Raw genomic sequence first — 16,304 nt, 5'->3', positions numbered from 1 at the left:
TTAAATAGCAGTGACAATTGTTTACTGATTGCAAGTACATTACAAGTGAGAGGTAGTTTATCAACGTCGTGGTGCACAGCTGAAGTTTAGTTGTCCTCAGCTCGCTTTGCATCCGTAAGCAGTCCAATCACACTCTATATTTTTCATACGTTTGATTTATTTATTTTTTTGTAAATCGTTGCAGAAATGCACAAAAAGGTGGATGTCCTCTGATGGATCGTTGGTGCCCATGGTTTTACATTAATTTGAATATTTCTAAAAGTAACAAGATTTTGAGACTATCCATCTCTTTTCCGGAGTCTTGTGTTGTTGCGTTTAATCCAATTCATTTCATGTGGAAGTTCCCACACCTTCTCACATCTTGCCAAGCGTCACGACAAGTGTGTACATTTCTGAAGTGTTGTGTGTGTGTGTGTGTGTGTGTGTGTGTGTGTGTCTGTGTGTGTGTGTGTTGGGGGGGCAGCGTAGCTTTAAATCTTAGGTGCCAATATCTGACAGATCCCATGCTCTGTTGAATCTGCTTCCATGTTTCTATTTATCTATTTTGTCTATTGTCGCTTCGCTTTTTTCTGCTCTTTTACTTCTTTTTACTTTTTCTACACTCATTTTTATGTATTATTCCATCAACCTGCCGAGGGACTACAGGTGGAAAACAGCAAGCTGCTACAACCTGGCACAATGCATATTCTCTTGTACAAGATTAATGTCTTATTGTGCACTGTCCCTGTTGTGAAATAAATAATTAACAATTACAATCCAGAATCACAATTTGACTCTGTGTATAGAGGGTTTGCATTGACGTCACTTTCCCACTGGACCAGCCCCCTTACTCGCACTGAGTGGCAAAAACAGCTGCAACTAGTGGAGAAGACGGGATAACAGCTGATTATCAGCTTAAATTAAAGGCAGTTGGACTTGACAGTGACCCGTACAGTTACCCCAAGAACCAGTGGTCCATGGACATTAATATTTGGTACAGTTACCAAGAACCAGTGGTCCATGGACATTAATATTTGGTACAGTTACCCCAAGAACCAGTGGTCCATGGACATTAATATTTGGTACAGTTACCCCAAGAACCAGTGGTCCATGGACATTAATATTTGGTACAGTTACCAAGAACCAGTGGTCCATGGACATTAATATTTGGTACAGTTACCAAGAACCAGTGGTCCATGGACATTAATATTTGGTACAGTTACCTCAAGAACCAGTGGTCCATGAGCATTAATATTTGGTATAGTTACCCCAAGAACCAGTGGTCCATGGACATTAATATTTGGTACAGTTACCAAGAACCAGTGGTCCATGGACATTAATATTTGGTATAGTTACCCCAAGAACCAGTGGTCCATGGACATTAATATTTGGTACAGTTACCAAGAACCTGTGGTCCATGGACATTAATATTTGGTACAGTTACCAAGAACCAGTGGTCCATGGACATTTATATTTGGTACAGTTACCAAGAACCAGTGGTCCATGGACATTAATGTTTGGTACAGTTACCAAGAACCAGTGGTCCATGGACATTAATATTTGGTACAGTTACCCCAAGAACCAGTGGTCCATGGACATTAACATTTGGTACAGTTACCAAGAACCAGTGGTCCATGGACATTAATATTTGGTACAGTTACCCCAAGAACCAGTGGTCCATGGGCATTAATATTTGGTACAGTTACCAAGAACCAGTGGTCCATGGACATTAATATTTGGTACAGTTACCAAGAACCAGTGGTCCATGGGCATTAATATTTGGTACAGTTACCAAGAACCAGTGGTCCATGGACATTAATATTTGGTACAGTTACCAAGAACCAGTGGTCCATGGGCATTAATATTTGGTACAGTTACCAAGAACCAGTGGTCCATGGACATTAATATTTGGTACAGTTACCCCAAGAACCAGTGGTCCATGGACATTAATATTTGGTACAGTTACCCCAAGAACCAGTGGTCCATGGACATTAATATTTGGTACAGTTACCCCAAGAACCAGTGGTCCATGGACATTCATATTTGGTACAGTTACCAAGAACCAGTGGTCCATGGGCATTAATATTTGGTACAGTTACCCCAAGAACCAGTGGTCCATGTACATTAATATTTGGTACAGTTACTAAGAACCAGTGGTCCATGGACATTAATATTTGGTACAGTTACCAAGAACCAGTGGTCCATGGGCATTAATATTTGGTACAGTTACCCCAAGAACCAGTGGTCCATGTACATTAATATTTGGTACAGTTACCAATAACCAGTGGTCCATGGACATTAATAATTTGTACAGTTACCAAGAACCGGTGGTCCATGGACATTAATATTTGGTACAGTTACCAAGAACCAGTGGTCCATGGACATTAATATTTGGTACAGTTACCCCAAGAACCAGTGGTCCATGGGCATTAATATTTGGTACAGTTACCAAGAACCAGTGGTCCATGGACATTAATATTTGGTATAGTTACCCCAAGAACCAGTGGTCCATGGACATTAATATTTGGTACAGTTACCAAGAACCTGTGGTCCATGGACATTAACATTTGGTACAGTTACCAAGAACCAGTGGTCCATGGACATTAATATTTGGTACAGTTACCCCAAGAACCAGTGGTTCATGGGCATTAATATTTGGTACAGTTACCAAGAACCTGTGGTCCATGGACATTAATATTTGGTACAGTTACCAAGAACCAGTGGTCCATGGACATTAATATTTGGTACAGTTACCCCAAGAACCAGTGGTCCATGGGCATTAATATTTGGTACAGTTACCAAGAACCAGTGGTCCATGGACATTAATATTTGGTACAGTTACCAAGAACCAGTGGTCCATGGGCATTAATATTTGGTACAGTTACCAAGAACCAGTGGTCCATGGGCATTAATATTTGGTACAGTTACCCCAAGAACCAGTGGTCCATTTACATTAATATTTGGTACAGTTACTAAGAACCAGTGGTCCATGGACATTAATATTTGGTACAGTTACCAAGAACCAGTGGTCCATTGGCATTAATATTTGGTACAGTTACCCCAAGAACCAGTGGTCCATGTACATTAATATTTGGTACAGTTACCAATAACCAGTGGTCCATGGACATTCATATTTGGTATAGTTACCCCAAGAACCAGAGGTCCATGGACATTAATATTTGGTACAGTTACCCCAAGAACCAGTGGTCCATGGACATTAATATTTGATACAGTTACCAAGAACCAGTGGTCCATGGACATTAATATTTGGTACAGTTACCAAGAACCAGTGGTCCATGGACATTAATATTTGGTACAGTTACCCCAAGAACCAGTGGTCCATGGACATTAATATTTGGTACAGTTACCAAGAACCAGTGGTCCATGGACATTAATATTTGGTACAGTTACCAAGAACCAGTGGTCCATGGACATTAATATTTGGTACAGTTACCAAGAACCAGTGGTCCATGGACATTAATATTTGGTACAGTTACCCCAAGAACCAGTGGTCCATGACATTAATATTTGGTACAGTTACCCCAAGAAACAGTGGTCCATGGACATTAATATTTGGTACAGTTACCAAGAACCAGTGGTCCATGGACATTAATATTTGGTACAGTTACCCCAAGAACCAGTGGTCCATGGACATTAATATTTGGAACAGTTACCAAGAACCAGTGGTCCATGGACTTTAATATTTAGTACAGTTACCAGAAGAACCAGTGGTCCATGGACATTAATATTTGGCCACAAATCCAGTTTCCTGATATTTATATGTGCTTAATTTCTACGCCGGGGAAATACACGAAGCAAAGCTTGAAGGCTTACAAAAGTCTTGACGCTTGGTCTGACTTCAAGGCAGGATTTGTTGTAGAAATTAAAGTGATGAGGACACCGACCTTTATGATTTGACCGTTTAACGTTAGCTACCCAAAAATCCAACATTACCTGATACAAAATGGGAACCACAAATCCACGTTTCGGTGTCTGGAATTGCAGTTGTTTCTGTGAATTTCAGCGATCCATTTGTCTCTCTTAAGCTTATTTTTCGGCAGTCTGTAAAACGATAACTCCGATTTCTTGCTAAATCTATGAATACAGTTTACGTTGTCACTCAGTCTTTCTGCCACTTAGTCTTTCTGTCACTCAGTGGGCGTAACCCGCTGTGAAGTTGCATCTGTGACGTCATGCCCAATCCCTCTATTATCACCAGCCGCCTGAAGTTCGTGTCAGGATGTGTGCTCAGGACAGTAAAAGCCCCTGAGGCCTGAGACCCCGCTGATCCGGCCCACACGAAGCCTGTCAGCAGCTCGGAGCCAGCCTGCACCGCCCCACCTACGACCACATAAAACAGACATAACACCACTAATCACATTAATGCAGCGACCTCGCTGCACAGGCCGCCACACCAAAATAAAAGCCCTGTTTGCTTTTTGAAGAAAAGGCCTGCGTTTGGTCAAGATTTCAATCTACCCGCTCTTTAATTTATGGAGCAATTAGTGGTGAATTTGAACCAGACCTCGCCATCACTGCTTTCAGTTAAAGAGGAGGAGGAGGAGGAGGAGGAAGAGGAAGTCTTCATCCGGCTGAAAGCCTGAGCCGCTGTGGTTTTCTCCAGCGAGGTTTGATCTCCGGCGTGTGCACATGCTCTTCATCTTGCAGGGCTTCTTTTATCCCTGACAAAGTCTTATCAGATGAGTTTCCTCCCGTGTTGAGACTCAGCCCCGCTCGGCTGCCGACTGCTGGACCCTGTGGTCTGTTTCTATGTCTGGGAGGATATCATCGTCTTATCTGGGGCCTGCACAAGCCCACCAAACATAATCACATCCCGGCTCCCACGTCAGTCACAAGCTTTTGTCCGAGTCTGAATCGCTGCATTGTAACTCCTCCTCTGAGCTTCCGTCTGATCCGTCTTCATCGTTGTGATTGAGCTGATCTTGTCTCTCTTCCAGCCCCCTGCACGCTGTGTCGTTCGCCGTGGCCTGCGGCGTTCCCGGAGTGGCCCTGCTCTCGCTGGCGGTGAACCCCCTGACGGGCTTCCTGGGCGCCCTCAACATCCTGCTGTACACCTGCTGCTACACGCCGCTCAAGAGGCTCAGCATCAGCAACACCTGGGTGGGGGCGGTGGTGGGGGCCATCCCCCCTGTCATGGGCTGGACGGCGGCCACGGGCTGCCTGGAGCCAGGTACGACTGTCCTGCACAAACATAGCCCGCTGGGCGACACCTGAGCAGAAACACGGCTGCTGAGGGGAGATGTCGTTAGTGTCATTACTGTGTTTTTGTCGGTGTAATATGACATGACGCTGCATTTCCTGTGTGTACACATGGCTTGGAGCCAGCTGTTTCTGAAGTTTATGCCTCACAGGCTGTTTGTAAGCACCATCAGTCCATAAACTACACACGTAACATTTTATTGACCAGTTGATGGTCAATAAAACACATTTTTGGTCAATTTTGTGATGGCCACCAATTCCCGGAGTTGCTTGTTTTCTTCTCTGATAATTAGATTATTATGAAAAACACCATCTTTGATTCTGAGAAATATCTAAAATAATTTTATTGACTGAATAGAGGGTGTGCATTGACGTCACTGGACCAGCCCCCTTACTGAACTGAGTGGTAAAAATGTCTGCAATTGGGCTGCTCGGTGGCGCAGTGGGTTAAGCAGCAGCTCATATACTGAGGCTACAGTCCTCCTCCTGCAGCGGTCGCAGGTTCGAATCCCAGCCTGCGCACCTTTGCTGTGTGTCTTCCCCGTTCTCTCTCTCTACCCCTTTCCAGTCTGCATCTTCAATAAAGGGCCACTAGAGCCCAAAAAAATCTTAAAAAAAAAAAAATGTCTGCAACTAGTGGAGAAGACGGAATAACAGCTGATTATCAGCTTAAATTAAAGGCAGTTGGACTTGACAGTGACCTGTACAGTTACCAAGAACCAGTGGTCCATGGACATTAATATTTGGTACAGTTACCCCAAGAACCAGTGGTCCATGGACATTAATATTTGGTACAGTTACCAAGAACCAGTGGTCCATGGTCATTAATATTTGGTACAGTTACCAATAACCAGTGGTCCATGGACATTAATATTTGGTACAGTTACCCCAAGAACCAGTGGTCCATGGACATTAATATTTGGTACAGTTACCCCAAGAACCAGTGGTCCATGGACATTAATATTTGGTACAGTTACCAAGAACCAGTGGTCCATGGACATTAATATTTGGTACAGTTACCCCAAGAATCAGTGGTCCATGGACATTAATATTTGGTACAGTTACCAAGAACCAGTGGTCCATGGACATTAATATTTGGTACAGTTACCAAGAACCAGTGGTCCATGGACATTAATATTTGGTACAGTTACCAAGAACCAGTGGTCCATGGACATTAATATTTGGTACAGTTACCCCAAGAACCAGTGGTCCATGGACATTAATATTTGGTACAGTTACCCCAAGAACCAGTGGTCCATGGACATTAATATTTGGTACAGTTACCAAGAACCAGTGGTCCATGGACATTAATATTTGGTACAGTTACCCCAAGAACCAGTGGTCCATGGACATTAATATTTGGTACAGTTACCAAGAACCAGTGGTCCATGGACATTAATATTTGGTACAGTTACCCCAAGAACCATTGGTCCATGGACATTAATATTTGGTACAGTTACCCCAAGAACCAGTGGTCCATGGACATTAATATTTGGTACAGTTACCAAGAACCAGTGGTCCATGGACATTAATATTTGGTACAGTTACCAAGAACCAGTGGTCCATGGACATTAATATTTGGTACAGTTACCCCAAGAACCAGTGGTTCATGGACATTAATATTTGGTACAGTTACCAAGAACCAGTGGTCCATGGACATTAATATTTGGTACAGTTACCAAGAACCAGTGGTCCATGGACATTAATATTTGGTACAGTAACCAAGAACCAGTGGTCCATGGACATTAATATTTGGTACAGTTACCAAGAACCAGTGGTCCATGGACATTAATATTCGGTACAGTTACCAAGAACCAGTGGTCCATGGACATTAATATTTGGTACAGTTACCCAAAGAACCAGTGGTCCATGGACATTAATATTTGGTACAGTTACCAAGAACCAGTGGTCCGTGGACATTAATATTTGGTACAGTTACCAAGAACCAGTGGTCCGTGGACATTAATATTTGGTACAGTTGCCCCAAGAACCAGTGGTCCATGGACATTAATATTTGGTACAGTTACCAAGAACCAGTGGTCCATGGACATTTATATTTGGTACAGTTACCCCAAGAACCAGTGGTCCATGGACATTCATATTTGGTACAGTTACCAAGAACCAGTGGTCCATGACATTAATATTTGGTACAGTTACCAAGAACCAGTGGTCCATGGACATTAATATTTGGTACAGTTACCCCAAGAACCAGTGGTCCATGACATTAATATTTGACCATGAATCCAGTTTCCTGATATTTATATGTACTTAATTTCTACGCCGGGGAAATACACGAAGCAAAGCTTGAAGGCTTACAAAAGTCTTGACGCTTGGTCCGGCTTCAAGGCAGGATTTGTGGTAGAAATTAAAGTGATGAGGACACTGAACTTTATGACTTGACCGTTTAACGTTAGCTACCCAAAAATCCAACATTACCTGATACAAAATGGGAACCACAAATCCACGTTTCGGTGTCTGGAATCCAGTTGTTTCTTGCTAAATCTATGAGTACAGTCGATCGCACAACAGCTCTTTCCCATTTTAGATGTTTTCCAGTTGCTCAAACTGAAAGTTTACGCTGCACCTCAGTCTTTCTGCCACTCAGTCTTTCTGCCACTCAGTCTTTCTGCCACTCAGTCTTTCTGCCACTCAGTCTTTCTGACACTCAGTCTTTCTGCCACTCAGTCTTTCTGACACTCAGTCTTTCTGACACTCAGTCTTTCTGACACTCAGTCTTTCTGCCACTCAGTCTTTCTGACACTCAGTCTTTCTGACACTCAGGCTGCGTCCCAATACTCCCCCTCGCCCTCGTTTTCTTCACTAACCCTAACTTTTGCGCGTTCCCGTGAAGGTAGTGGTGTCCCAATTCCTCTTTTCACCTAGGGGGAGGGGGCATAACAAGGGCTAGGGGCTGAGAATAGCCCCTACGGATCGAGGGATTTCAGATGCTCACTTGGCGAGCGAGGGGGTATGAAAATTTACCAGAATGCTTTTGCCGTAGGCTCTGCGTCGATTTGACTCGCCGACCGAAGGCAAACAGGCAGACTCGTCTCAGAGAAATAGAGAGAAATAATCCTGTGACTCGTCAGATTTGTTTTGGATGTTTCTGATATAATAGTCTTCAGAAACCACAAAGTAATCCATGTTATCTGGGTAATTTAAACACTTTCAGATAAAGTTGCGGAAGATCACGCCAGAATAAAGGGATTTATGGTTCCGCGTTACACCAACGCAGAGCCTACGGCGTAGGTTACATAACCTACGCCGTAAGGTCTGCGTCGATGTACGCGGCGACGCGCGCCGTACGCCGTACCCTACGCCGTAGGCTCTGCGTCGATTTAACGCGGACCCAAACTCCGGAGCCGGCAGACAGAAATCTCTAAATTTCGGAGCAAATTTCTTAACAGGTGTAGCTACAACTGTTAGATTTCATCTATTAAACCAATATCTTCCTAAATGATTTATTTCAGCCAGCGTAATTCTCAACAGAGCTGCGTCCCTGGATAGAGTTTCTCTCCCGGGGCTGACGCAGCAGCTTGACCCGGCGGACACGTCTGTTTTCGGGCTGTGAGCTGAGGCTGCTCCCCGGGGGCGGGGGCTCTTCTCATCTCATCTCCGAAAACATCGGGTCAAATTTCTTAACAGGCGTTATTTGGATAAACTGAGCCCAGGTTGTGGATCTTAAGGTTACCTTTATGCCTGAAAAAATATTAAAACCTAATAAAGTGCCATATTAACAGCGCTACAGCTGAAATTAAAACAGCTTTTGGCTCTCAGCTTCCTGATCAGGGTAGGGATGAAAACGAGGGGGAGTAGGAGAATTGGGACATGCACCTGGGCCAAGTGCCCTAGATTTCAAGTGCCCTAAAATCTCCCCCTTCTTTTTTAGGGGTTAGGGAAGAAAAGAAGGGCGAGTGAAGAAAAGAAGGGCGAGTGAAGAAAAGTAGGGGGAGTATTGAGATTGGGCCTCAGTCTTTCTGCCACTCAGTCTTTCTGCCACTCAGTCTTTCTGACACTCAGTCTTTCTGACACTCAGTCTTTCTGACACTCAGTCTTTCTGACACTCAGTCTTTCTGACACTCAGTCTTTCTGCCACTCAGTGGGCGTAACCCGGTGTGAAGTCTCATCTGTGACGTCAAGCACATTCCCTCCCATATCTGGGCAGTGTCCTTGTAGATGGAGCCCATCAGGTGGTCTCTCTGAACCTACGTAATCCCCCTTTTCTGTATAGTGTGGAGTTTGAATGAAATGTGTTACATGAATGTTGCGCAAAAGAGGGGGGTTATTCAGGAAGCGTGCAGGACGCATGGAGTGTTGTGACAGCTGTATGAAGTGTTTCATCGCTCTAGGCATCTAGGAGACATCCTCAAGTTCATATTTAAGCTGTATTTCTGGTTTGACCTGTTAGCCGTTGATTTCACCGTAATTCCTTTAATCCATAAGGCAAGGCAAGTTTATTTGTATAGCACAATTCAGAATTCAGAGTACAGCAGGTACATCTCATTCTTACAATGGCAAGAATTACGTTTATATATGGTCAAAACGTACAAAGACCGGGTCAAATATAGTATTACAAAAGAAATCTGTAACAATTTGTACGGTGAATTAAACCAATTTGACAATTCTACGTCACAATGACTGCATTCAGAGCTTATCCATAACGTCGCACGGTTTTCAAAAATCACAAGTATTTAATTTAAGAGTACGCAAAAAAAGGCTTTGAGGTTAAGGGCACTGTAACGGCATGCGTGCATGTCTGACCCAGCGGGTCTGTTTCCAGTCGCAGCATCAAACCCAAGCTGCAGCGGGTGCATGCACAGGAAGTTTACTAAAAGCAACCGGAGGCAACAACCTGCGCAGCACATGTGGCTCTCGCCTGGGAACGTTCCTGTCACATGTTGCTCTGATTGATTTCTGCAGCGAGCACGCGAGCTGCCATTTACGTTCACTGCCCATGAAGTTGCGGGGAAGGGAAAAACCGTGGAAGTGAAAACGTTGAGTCGTGGAGGAGAAAACGATGAGCCGGCTGTCAGTCGGCACTTTTTCTTTCAGTTCGAGTCAAACGCGACCACATTTACAGCCAAACAGATGAGTCATTTCAGAGAAAAGCGGAGCTTCAGGGAACCACTCCAGATGAATGGCAGCGTTTTCATCTTGTTCGGATTAAGAACAACGTGGTATTCTTCTTGTAGTGGTTATCTGCATGCTGTTGATTAATGGAAAGTGGAGGCGCACTGTGTTATTTACTTCTGAATGCAACAAAGAGGGTTTTTCAGCCTATGTTTATTTAATGGTTCTTATTTGTGTTGTGGAAACCTCCTTTTATTGTCAGCATAAAATTAAAATCTGCAGCATTTAACTTTAAGCTTCATTCTGGGCCCAGTATTTGGCTAGTGACTGGACCAATCCGGCAGCTCCTCAGTCCTCAGCCTCCGCCGTCAGCGTCTTAATCCCCTCCTTCCGCCGCCTTTAACCGTATAGAAACGTCATTCTCCTCAGTTGTGTGAAATAAGACCTGGAAACAGACATTGTGGCATAGAATTGTCAATTTGGTTTAATTCACCGTACAAATTGTTACAGATTACTTTGGTCTTTGTACGTTCTGACCGTATAGAAACTTAATTCTTGCCATTTTAAGAATGAGATGTACCTGCTGTATTCTACTGCCCTTACTTTTTAACAACTTGTGCTTTTTATTATTTTACCTCTTTTCTTATCCTTTTATTTCATTGTATTTGTTATTTACTGTTTAATTGTGTCTTGTTGCTTTTTTTTATAAGTATATTTATTGATTTCAAAGGGTCAGACAATAGTGAATTAAATGACATTACAGAAATATGCAGCCTCTTTTAAACACCAGCCAGAACATGGAACACACTCTCCATACAGACGAACCAAAGTAGAAAAGTAACTAAAAATTACCGAAAATAAAATAAAACAAACTTAAATAAAGATATAGAGATGAATAAAAAAAGAAATGAAATGAGAAGGAGAAAAAAAAGGGGATACAACTTGTAACAAGCCAATAAATAAGTAATAACCAAGACAGAAGGGATAATCAATCATGATATCTGGGTAACAGCGTGTTACAGATCAGAACCTGGAATTGGATCTTTCAATGTCAGGCCAAGCTAGAACATAAAGCCCGCTCTGAGATATATATATATATATATATATATATATATATATATATATATATATATATATATATATATATATATATATATATATATATATATATATATATATATATATATATCTCAGAGCGGGCTTTATGTATATATATTCCAGGAAAGGGTCACAAATGTAAAAAAAAATATAAGTGGTTTGTCCTTGAGCCAGAAGCTAACAGCTTCTAAAGGGATGAGTTCTATAACACTCCAAATCCACTGTGAAACTGTAGGAACAGAGTCTGAAACACATCTCCTTGCACTAAACGTGTCTTGTCGCTTTTAAAGCGAATACAAATAAACCTGCCTCTAATCTCCCCCTGTCTCCCCCAGGTGCGTTGTTGCTGGGTGCTTTCCTGTACAGCTGGCAGTTCCCCCACTTCAACGCCCTGAGCTGGAACCTGAGGGAGGACTACTCCCGCGGCGGCTACCGCATGATGTCCGTCACCCACCCGGCCATGTGCCGGCGGGTGGCGCTGCGCCACAGCGTGGCCCTTATCGGGCTGGCGGCCCTGGGGCCCCTGCTGGACGTCACCACCTGGACCTTCCCCCTCATCTCCCTGCCCATCAACCTGTACATCAGCTACCTGGCCTTCCGCTTCTACCACGCCGGCGACCGCGGCAGCGCCCGCAAGCTCTTCTTCTGCAGTCTCTGGCACCTGCCCATGCTGCTGCTGCTGGCGCTCACCTGCAAGAAGTCCGGCAGGAAGCAGGAGGACGCCGCCGCCATCACCACCACCGCCGCCACCGCAGCCTCACCTCTCACGCTGACAGCTAACTAGCAACGTTAGGTGATGGACACCATGTTTTTATTTGAGGAAAGCAGCGGCACAAATAGCCACAGGAAAACTCACTGAATCGTCACATGGGTTTTAATCACGTGAATGTGTGTGCACTGTACATATTCTGTATTTATTTATAAGAGGGCTCAACGGCTCCTCTCCATGTGACTGATTCTCCCTACCTTGTACAGTGTAAACTGCTCTTACGGATCCACACATGCCTCAGCGTCAGAAGATTACCCAAGGTCGCAATTGTAATTGAAGTTTGTGTTTAAGTAGAACGAATCTTCTTGATTAACTTACTTGATCCTTGTTACTTGACGGTTATTATTAAGCCTTTTTGCATTTGCGTTTTAAGCAAAATGGGCATCGGTTCAGTGACGTGATGCTCCGGTCTGCCAGGTACCAGACCAAAGGAGACACAAATGTTCTCTTCCAATAAACATGTGGCGGTTGGAAGCCTCTGGTGTCCTTATTCACTCGTTCAGCTCAAACTCTTCTGTGAAGGAATTGTTTTGTACATTAAAAGCTCTTTTCCACTAGAACCTACTCAGCCCGACTGGACTCCACTCTCCTCGGTTTGGTTCTTTTCCACTAGGAGTCTAACGTGTGGAGTAGATACTTTTCTGTATCTATTCTGTCGAGGTTCTAAGCGGCTGAGTCGGCTGTATCTGACATCATCACACTACAGGCCACCGATTGGTCGGGGGGTTGGAGTCAGACGTCTGAGTCAGGAGGAGGAAATCAGAGAAAGAACGACTCGCGGCTTCTTGTTCATTTTATTCAACCAGCAACGGCAGCGCAAACGTCTGTTTGGTGATCCAACTCTGAGGGTCAGATGTTCATAAACCTGGTGCTGAGGAGAGAATTAAAAAGGGATCTAGATGGGAGATAAGGAACGACCAAATCCACCAGGAGCTCTGTCTCTTCATAGCTGCTCACGGCTCCAGCTGACTTTTCAGCAGCGCAGAGACAAACTAAAAAAAACTAAAAAGCATCGCTGGTTGAAACTTCTTTCATTCTAATTTTTTAACTTGATATCAAACACAAGCCCCAGACCCAGCAGCACATCTATCATCTCCTCCAGGTTCTACATCTTTAGTGTTGTTGTCTTCTTCCTTTAGATACACAATCAAATACGTCACAGCAGCTTCTCCAAGCTCCTACTTCTGCTCCAGGTGATGAATTGTTATGGAAAAGAAACCAGGGCGAGTAGAGTAGAGTAGGTACTAGTGGAAAAGCACCATAAGCACCTGAGCCTTATCAAATGAAATCAAAGCAGCTTGTTAGGTGACGCCAGCTTAGTATGGACGTAATATGTGGATTTAACGTTCTATCTCGGCCCTGGTGGATTTGCTCACTTCAAGCACAAACCTCCGGCTCTATTTAGCACGCCACCTCCACACCTGTCCGTCAGCATGTGCTCCCCTTCCTCCCTCCAGCCCTAGTTTTTGGTATTTGGTTACACTTCCATCACCGCACCTCCCATTCCCTGCACTGCCATCCTCCCGCCATAAAAGGGGGCTGCAGGATTTAGCCAAGGCCGCGAGACCTGAAACGGCCCGACATCCTCGTAAAGCGTCTGACCGGATCCAGAGTTTTATATCAGAGGGGTGAGAGCAGAGTGATCGAGCCAGCTGTTACAGTCGGGGGGGAAAAACACACACTCACACACACAACCTGTGTGGAGATAGAATGTCGACACCGACCTCCAGGGCTCAGAGTGATGGCCTGTCAGGGTTTACAACATCCGCTGCCCAGACTCCAGCAGCTCTGTTTTATCTTTGCTTTTGGAGACGTTTTATCTAATTTCTGCTCATTTTTTTTGTTTGTCGCCTTGATTAACCACATTATATGCCAATGAAATGAATGTTTATGTTCTGTGGAAAAGCAGAAAATGTAAGCTTTGAAATAATTCATTTATTTAACTCACGACCATGATCACATGGTAAGGAGCACAAGTATACAAATGATTGTACATTTATAGCAAGTGGCGGGCTGTACATGTTCAATTAAAATACTTTGGCAATATAAATATCATTTGAACAGAAGAAGGAGCCTAATTTATCAATAACATTTAACTTATTAGGTTGTAGTAACAAAATCAATTTAAACATAGATGGTCGGTTTGTATAATACTTTGGTAAATATTTTTGTCTGAGATTCATTATAATATTCAGAATTAACGCTCAAACCGGGGAGCAGACATGACAGAGTTTCTCAAAACATGACAAAACTTTAAAGCAACAAGTGTAATTTCTTTTCAAAATACATGCTTTTTAAATAATTAAGTACAACAAATAGCTTATTTTTCTCTTGGTCATTATTGCCGTTGTAGGATTGGTCCATAAAGTAATAAAAGCCTGCATAAATAAGCAGCAGACTATTTTTTTTCTTGTATTACCTCAAATATAGGATGAATAATGGCGTTTTCTTCTTCTTTGGCGCAGTCCTTGGAAGTTTCATTTTTCATTGCTGATATCAGTCTTTAAATCATTCAGGGGATTTGGCCCTTCAGTGCTGAGCCAGGCGCGGGGACGCGCACAGGGCCCCCGCGGGCCACGCTGGAGTCCCGGCGCGGGGACGCGCAGGGCGGGGAACCGGGGGTCCGGGGAACCGCGGGTCCGGGAGTCCGGGGGCCAGAAACGGTGATGGATCACCTCTGTCTCTTCTGCAAAGGTCGGCTTGTCACAAAATATAAATCAAATAGTCGCAGGAAGCATCAGGTGATTCTCCTGTAAGGTGAGCACTAAAAGCAGGAATCTGCTGGAGATTTCAGATAAAAAGTCACCCCTGGAGAAAAGTTTAAGTACACTACCGGCACCAGTGGGGCGTTTCAAGAAAGATTTTATAAAGTTCTGTTCTGCATAATATATACCTTAATTGAAAACATCTTATTAAAAAAAAAATCGACTTTTCTCTTTGTTTAAAGGGTTATTTGGTCTCGGTTCTGCCGGCGACTCGGCCGTTTCTCAGCGGGCGTTGGATTGATTATGCGGCCAGAATGACAAAAATGATCAATAATCATAAGAAAAAGGCAAAAAAAACTAATAGTTTTCAAAGCTTTTTCTCTTCAAGTTTAACCTAAAATGCTCCTTTTAAAAATATGAAAACAGGCTGTCAGTGGGTTTGTTTTATAGTCGGCTGAGGTCGTAGAGGTTTAAATTACAGACCTGTTTTAAATCAGTCACATGAAAAAAAAAAAAAAAAAAAACACTCAAACAGCATTTCCGTTTAAATGCTTGTTTTCAGTGTTGGGCATTTTTATGCTTGAGAGTTTTTCAGAGCTTTCCAATTTTCTTAGATAGCATGACAATAAAAGTGTGTCTTACCATGTATAAGTGAGGAGGGGGTTGTGGGCCAGCAGTTCTTCAGTTTGACGCAAAACAGTCTTGGTTAGGAATAAATTAACATTCAAGACTTTTTGGGGGGCAATTAGAGCAAAAACACAATTCATGTCTGTTTTTCTCTCTGTATCTCTTTCTCGCTTTCTACTTCAACACCAAGTCCATGTATGCCAGTGAAGTAGTTTTTTCCCCCCTAAATAACATTTAAAAAAAATACTAAAACGGATGTTAAATTAATTCAATTCTCTGAGTTCCAGCTGAACTTCCGACTACCGGACGTTTAGCTTTTTTATTATTTTTTTTTTACTCCGATAAGTTACAAAACTGAATCGAAATTGAAAAATAGAAACTACGCATATTATTATTAACTAACAAACGTAACAAAGTTATTTAACCATTCACCTTGATCACTAATTATAATTTATCATGTATAATTATTGGTTAATTATATGCCAATAAAGTTCTTCGTTTATTCAGGTTTATTATTTAATTATTTGGGGGTTTATTTTGTTTATTTTCCCCATGAAAGTACAGCTACTTATAATAATGAAGTTGACACAAATTTAACCAAATGATTAAAGGTGTAATAAATAACCCCGGCTGTGTCATCGTCTCACCTCAGCTCGCGCCTACATGTTGCCTCCGGATGCGACTTTTAGGAACCGAAGTGGATTCTCTCATAAGAAACTTTTCCCTGACAGCGGTCCGACTCACACACGCCTCATCTCCATACTCCAGCTCCCACGGCTGGCCCCGCCCCCCGCCCTGTGATTGGTCCGCTTCTGTCAACAGACGGGCTGCGCGTC

The 16,304-nt window shown here is 43.2% G+C and overlaps 1 protein-coding gene across 2 annotated transcripts in view; it reads left to right on the top strand.

The window, feature by feature from the left end:
- LOC133419670 (protoheme IX farnesyltransferase, mitochondrial) overlaps positions 1-12,667 on the top strand; it is a 60,407-nt gene extending 47,740 nt beyond the window's left edge. The window contains exons 7-8 of one of the 2 annotated variants that reach the window (XM_061709024.1): positions 4,938-5,170; positions 11,703-12,667. In XM_061709024.1, coding sequence (XP_061565008.1) covers positions 4,938-5,170; positions 11,703-12,151 — 682 coding nt within the window. In that variant the 3' untranslated portion in view covers positions 12,152-12,667. The remainder of the gene's footprint in view (positions 1-4,937; positions 5,171-11,702) is intronic. The other variant, XM_061709023.1, reaches the window with a different exon arrangement.
- The last annotated feature ends 3,637 nt before the right edge of the window (positions 12,668-16,304 follow it).

This window comes from Cololabis saira, chromosome 19 (assembly GCF_033807715.1).
Source record: "Cololabis saira isolate AMF1-May2022 chromosome 19, fColSai1.1, whole genome shotgun sequence".
NCBI lineage: Eukaryota > Metazoa > Chordata > Actinopteri > Beloniformes > Belonidae > Cololabis > Cololabis saira.
Note: the sequence above shows the minus strand (reverse complement) of the source record. Positions and strands in the feature narration are given on the sequence as shown.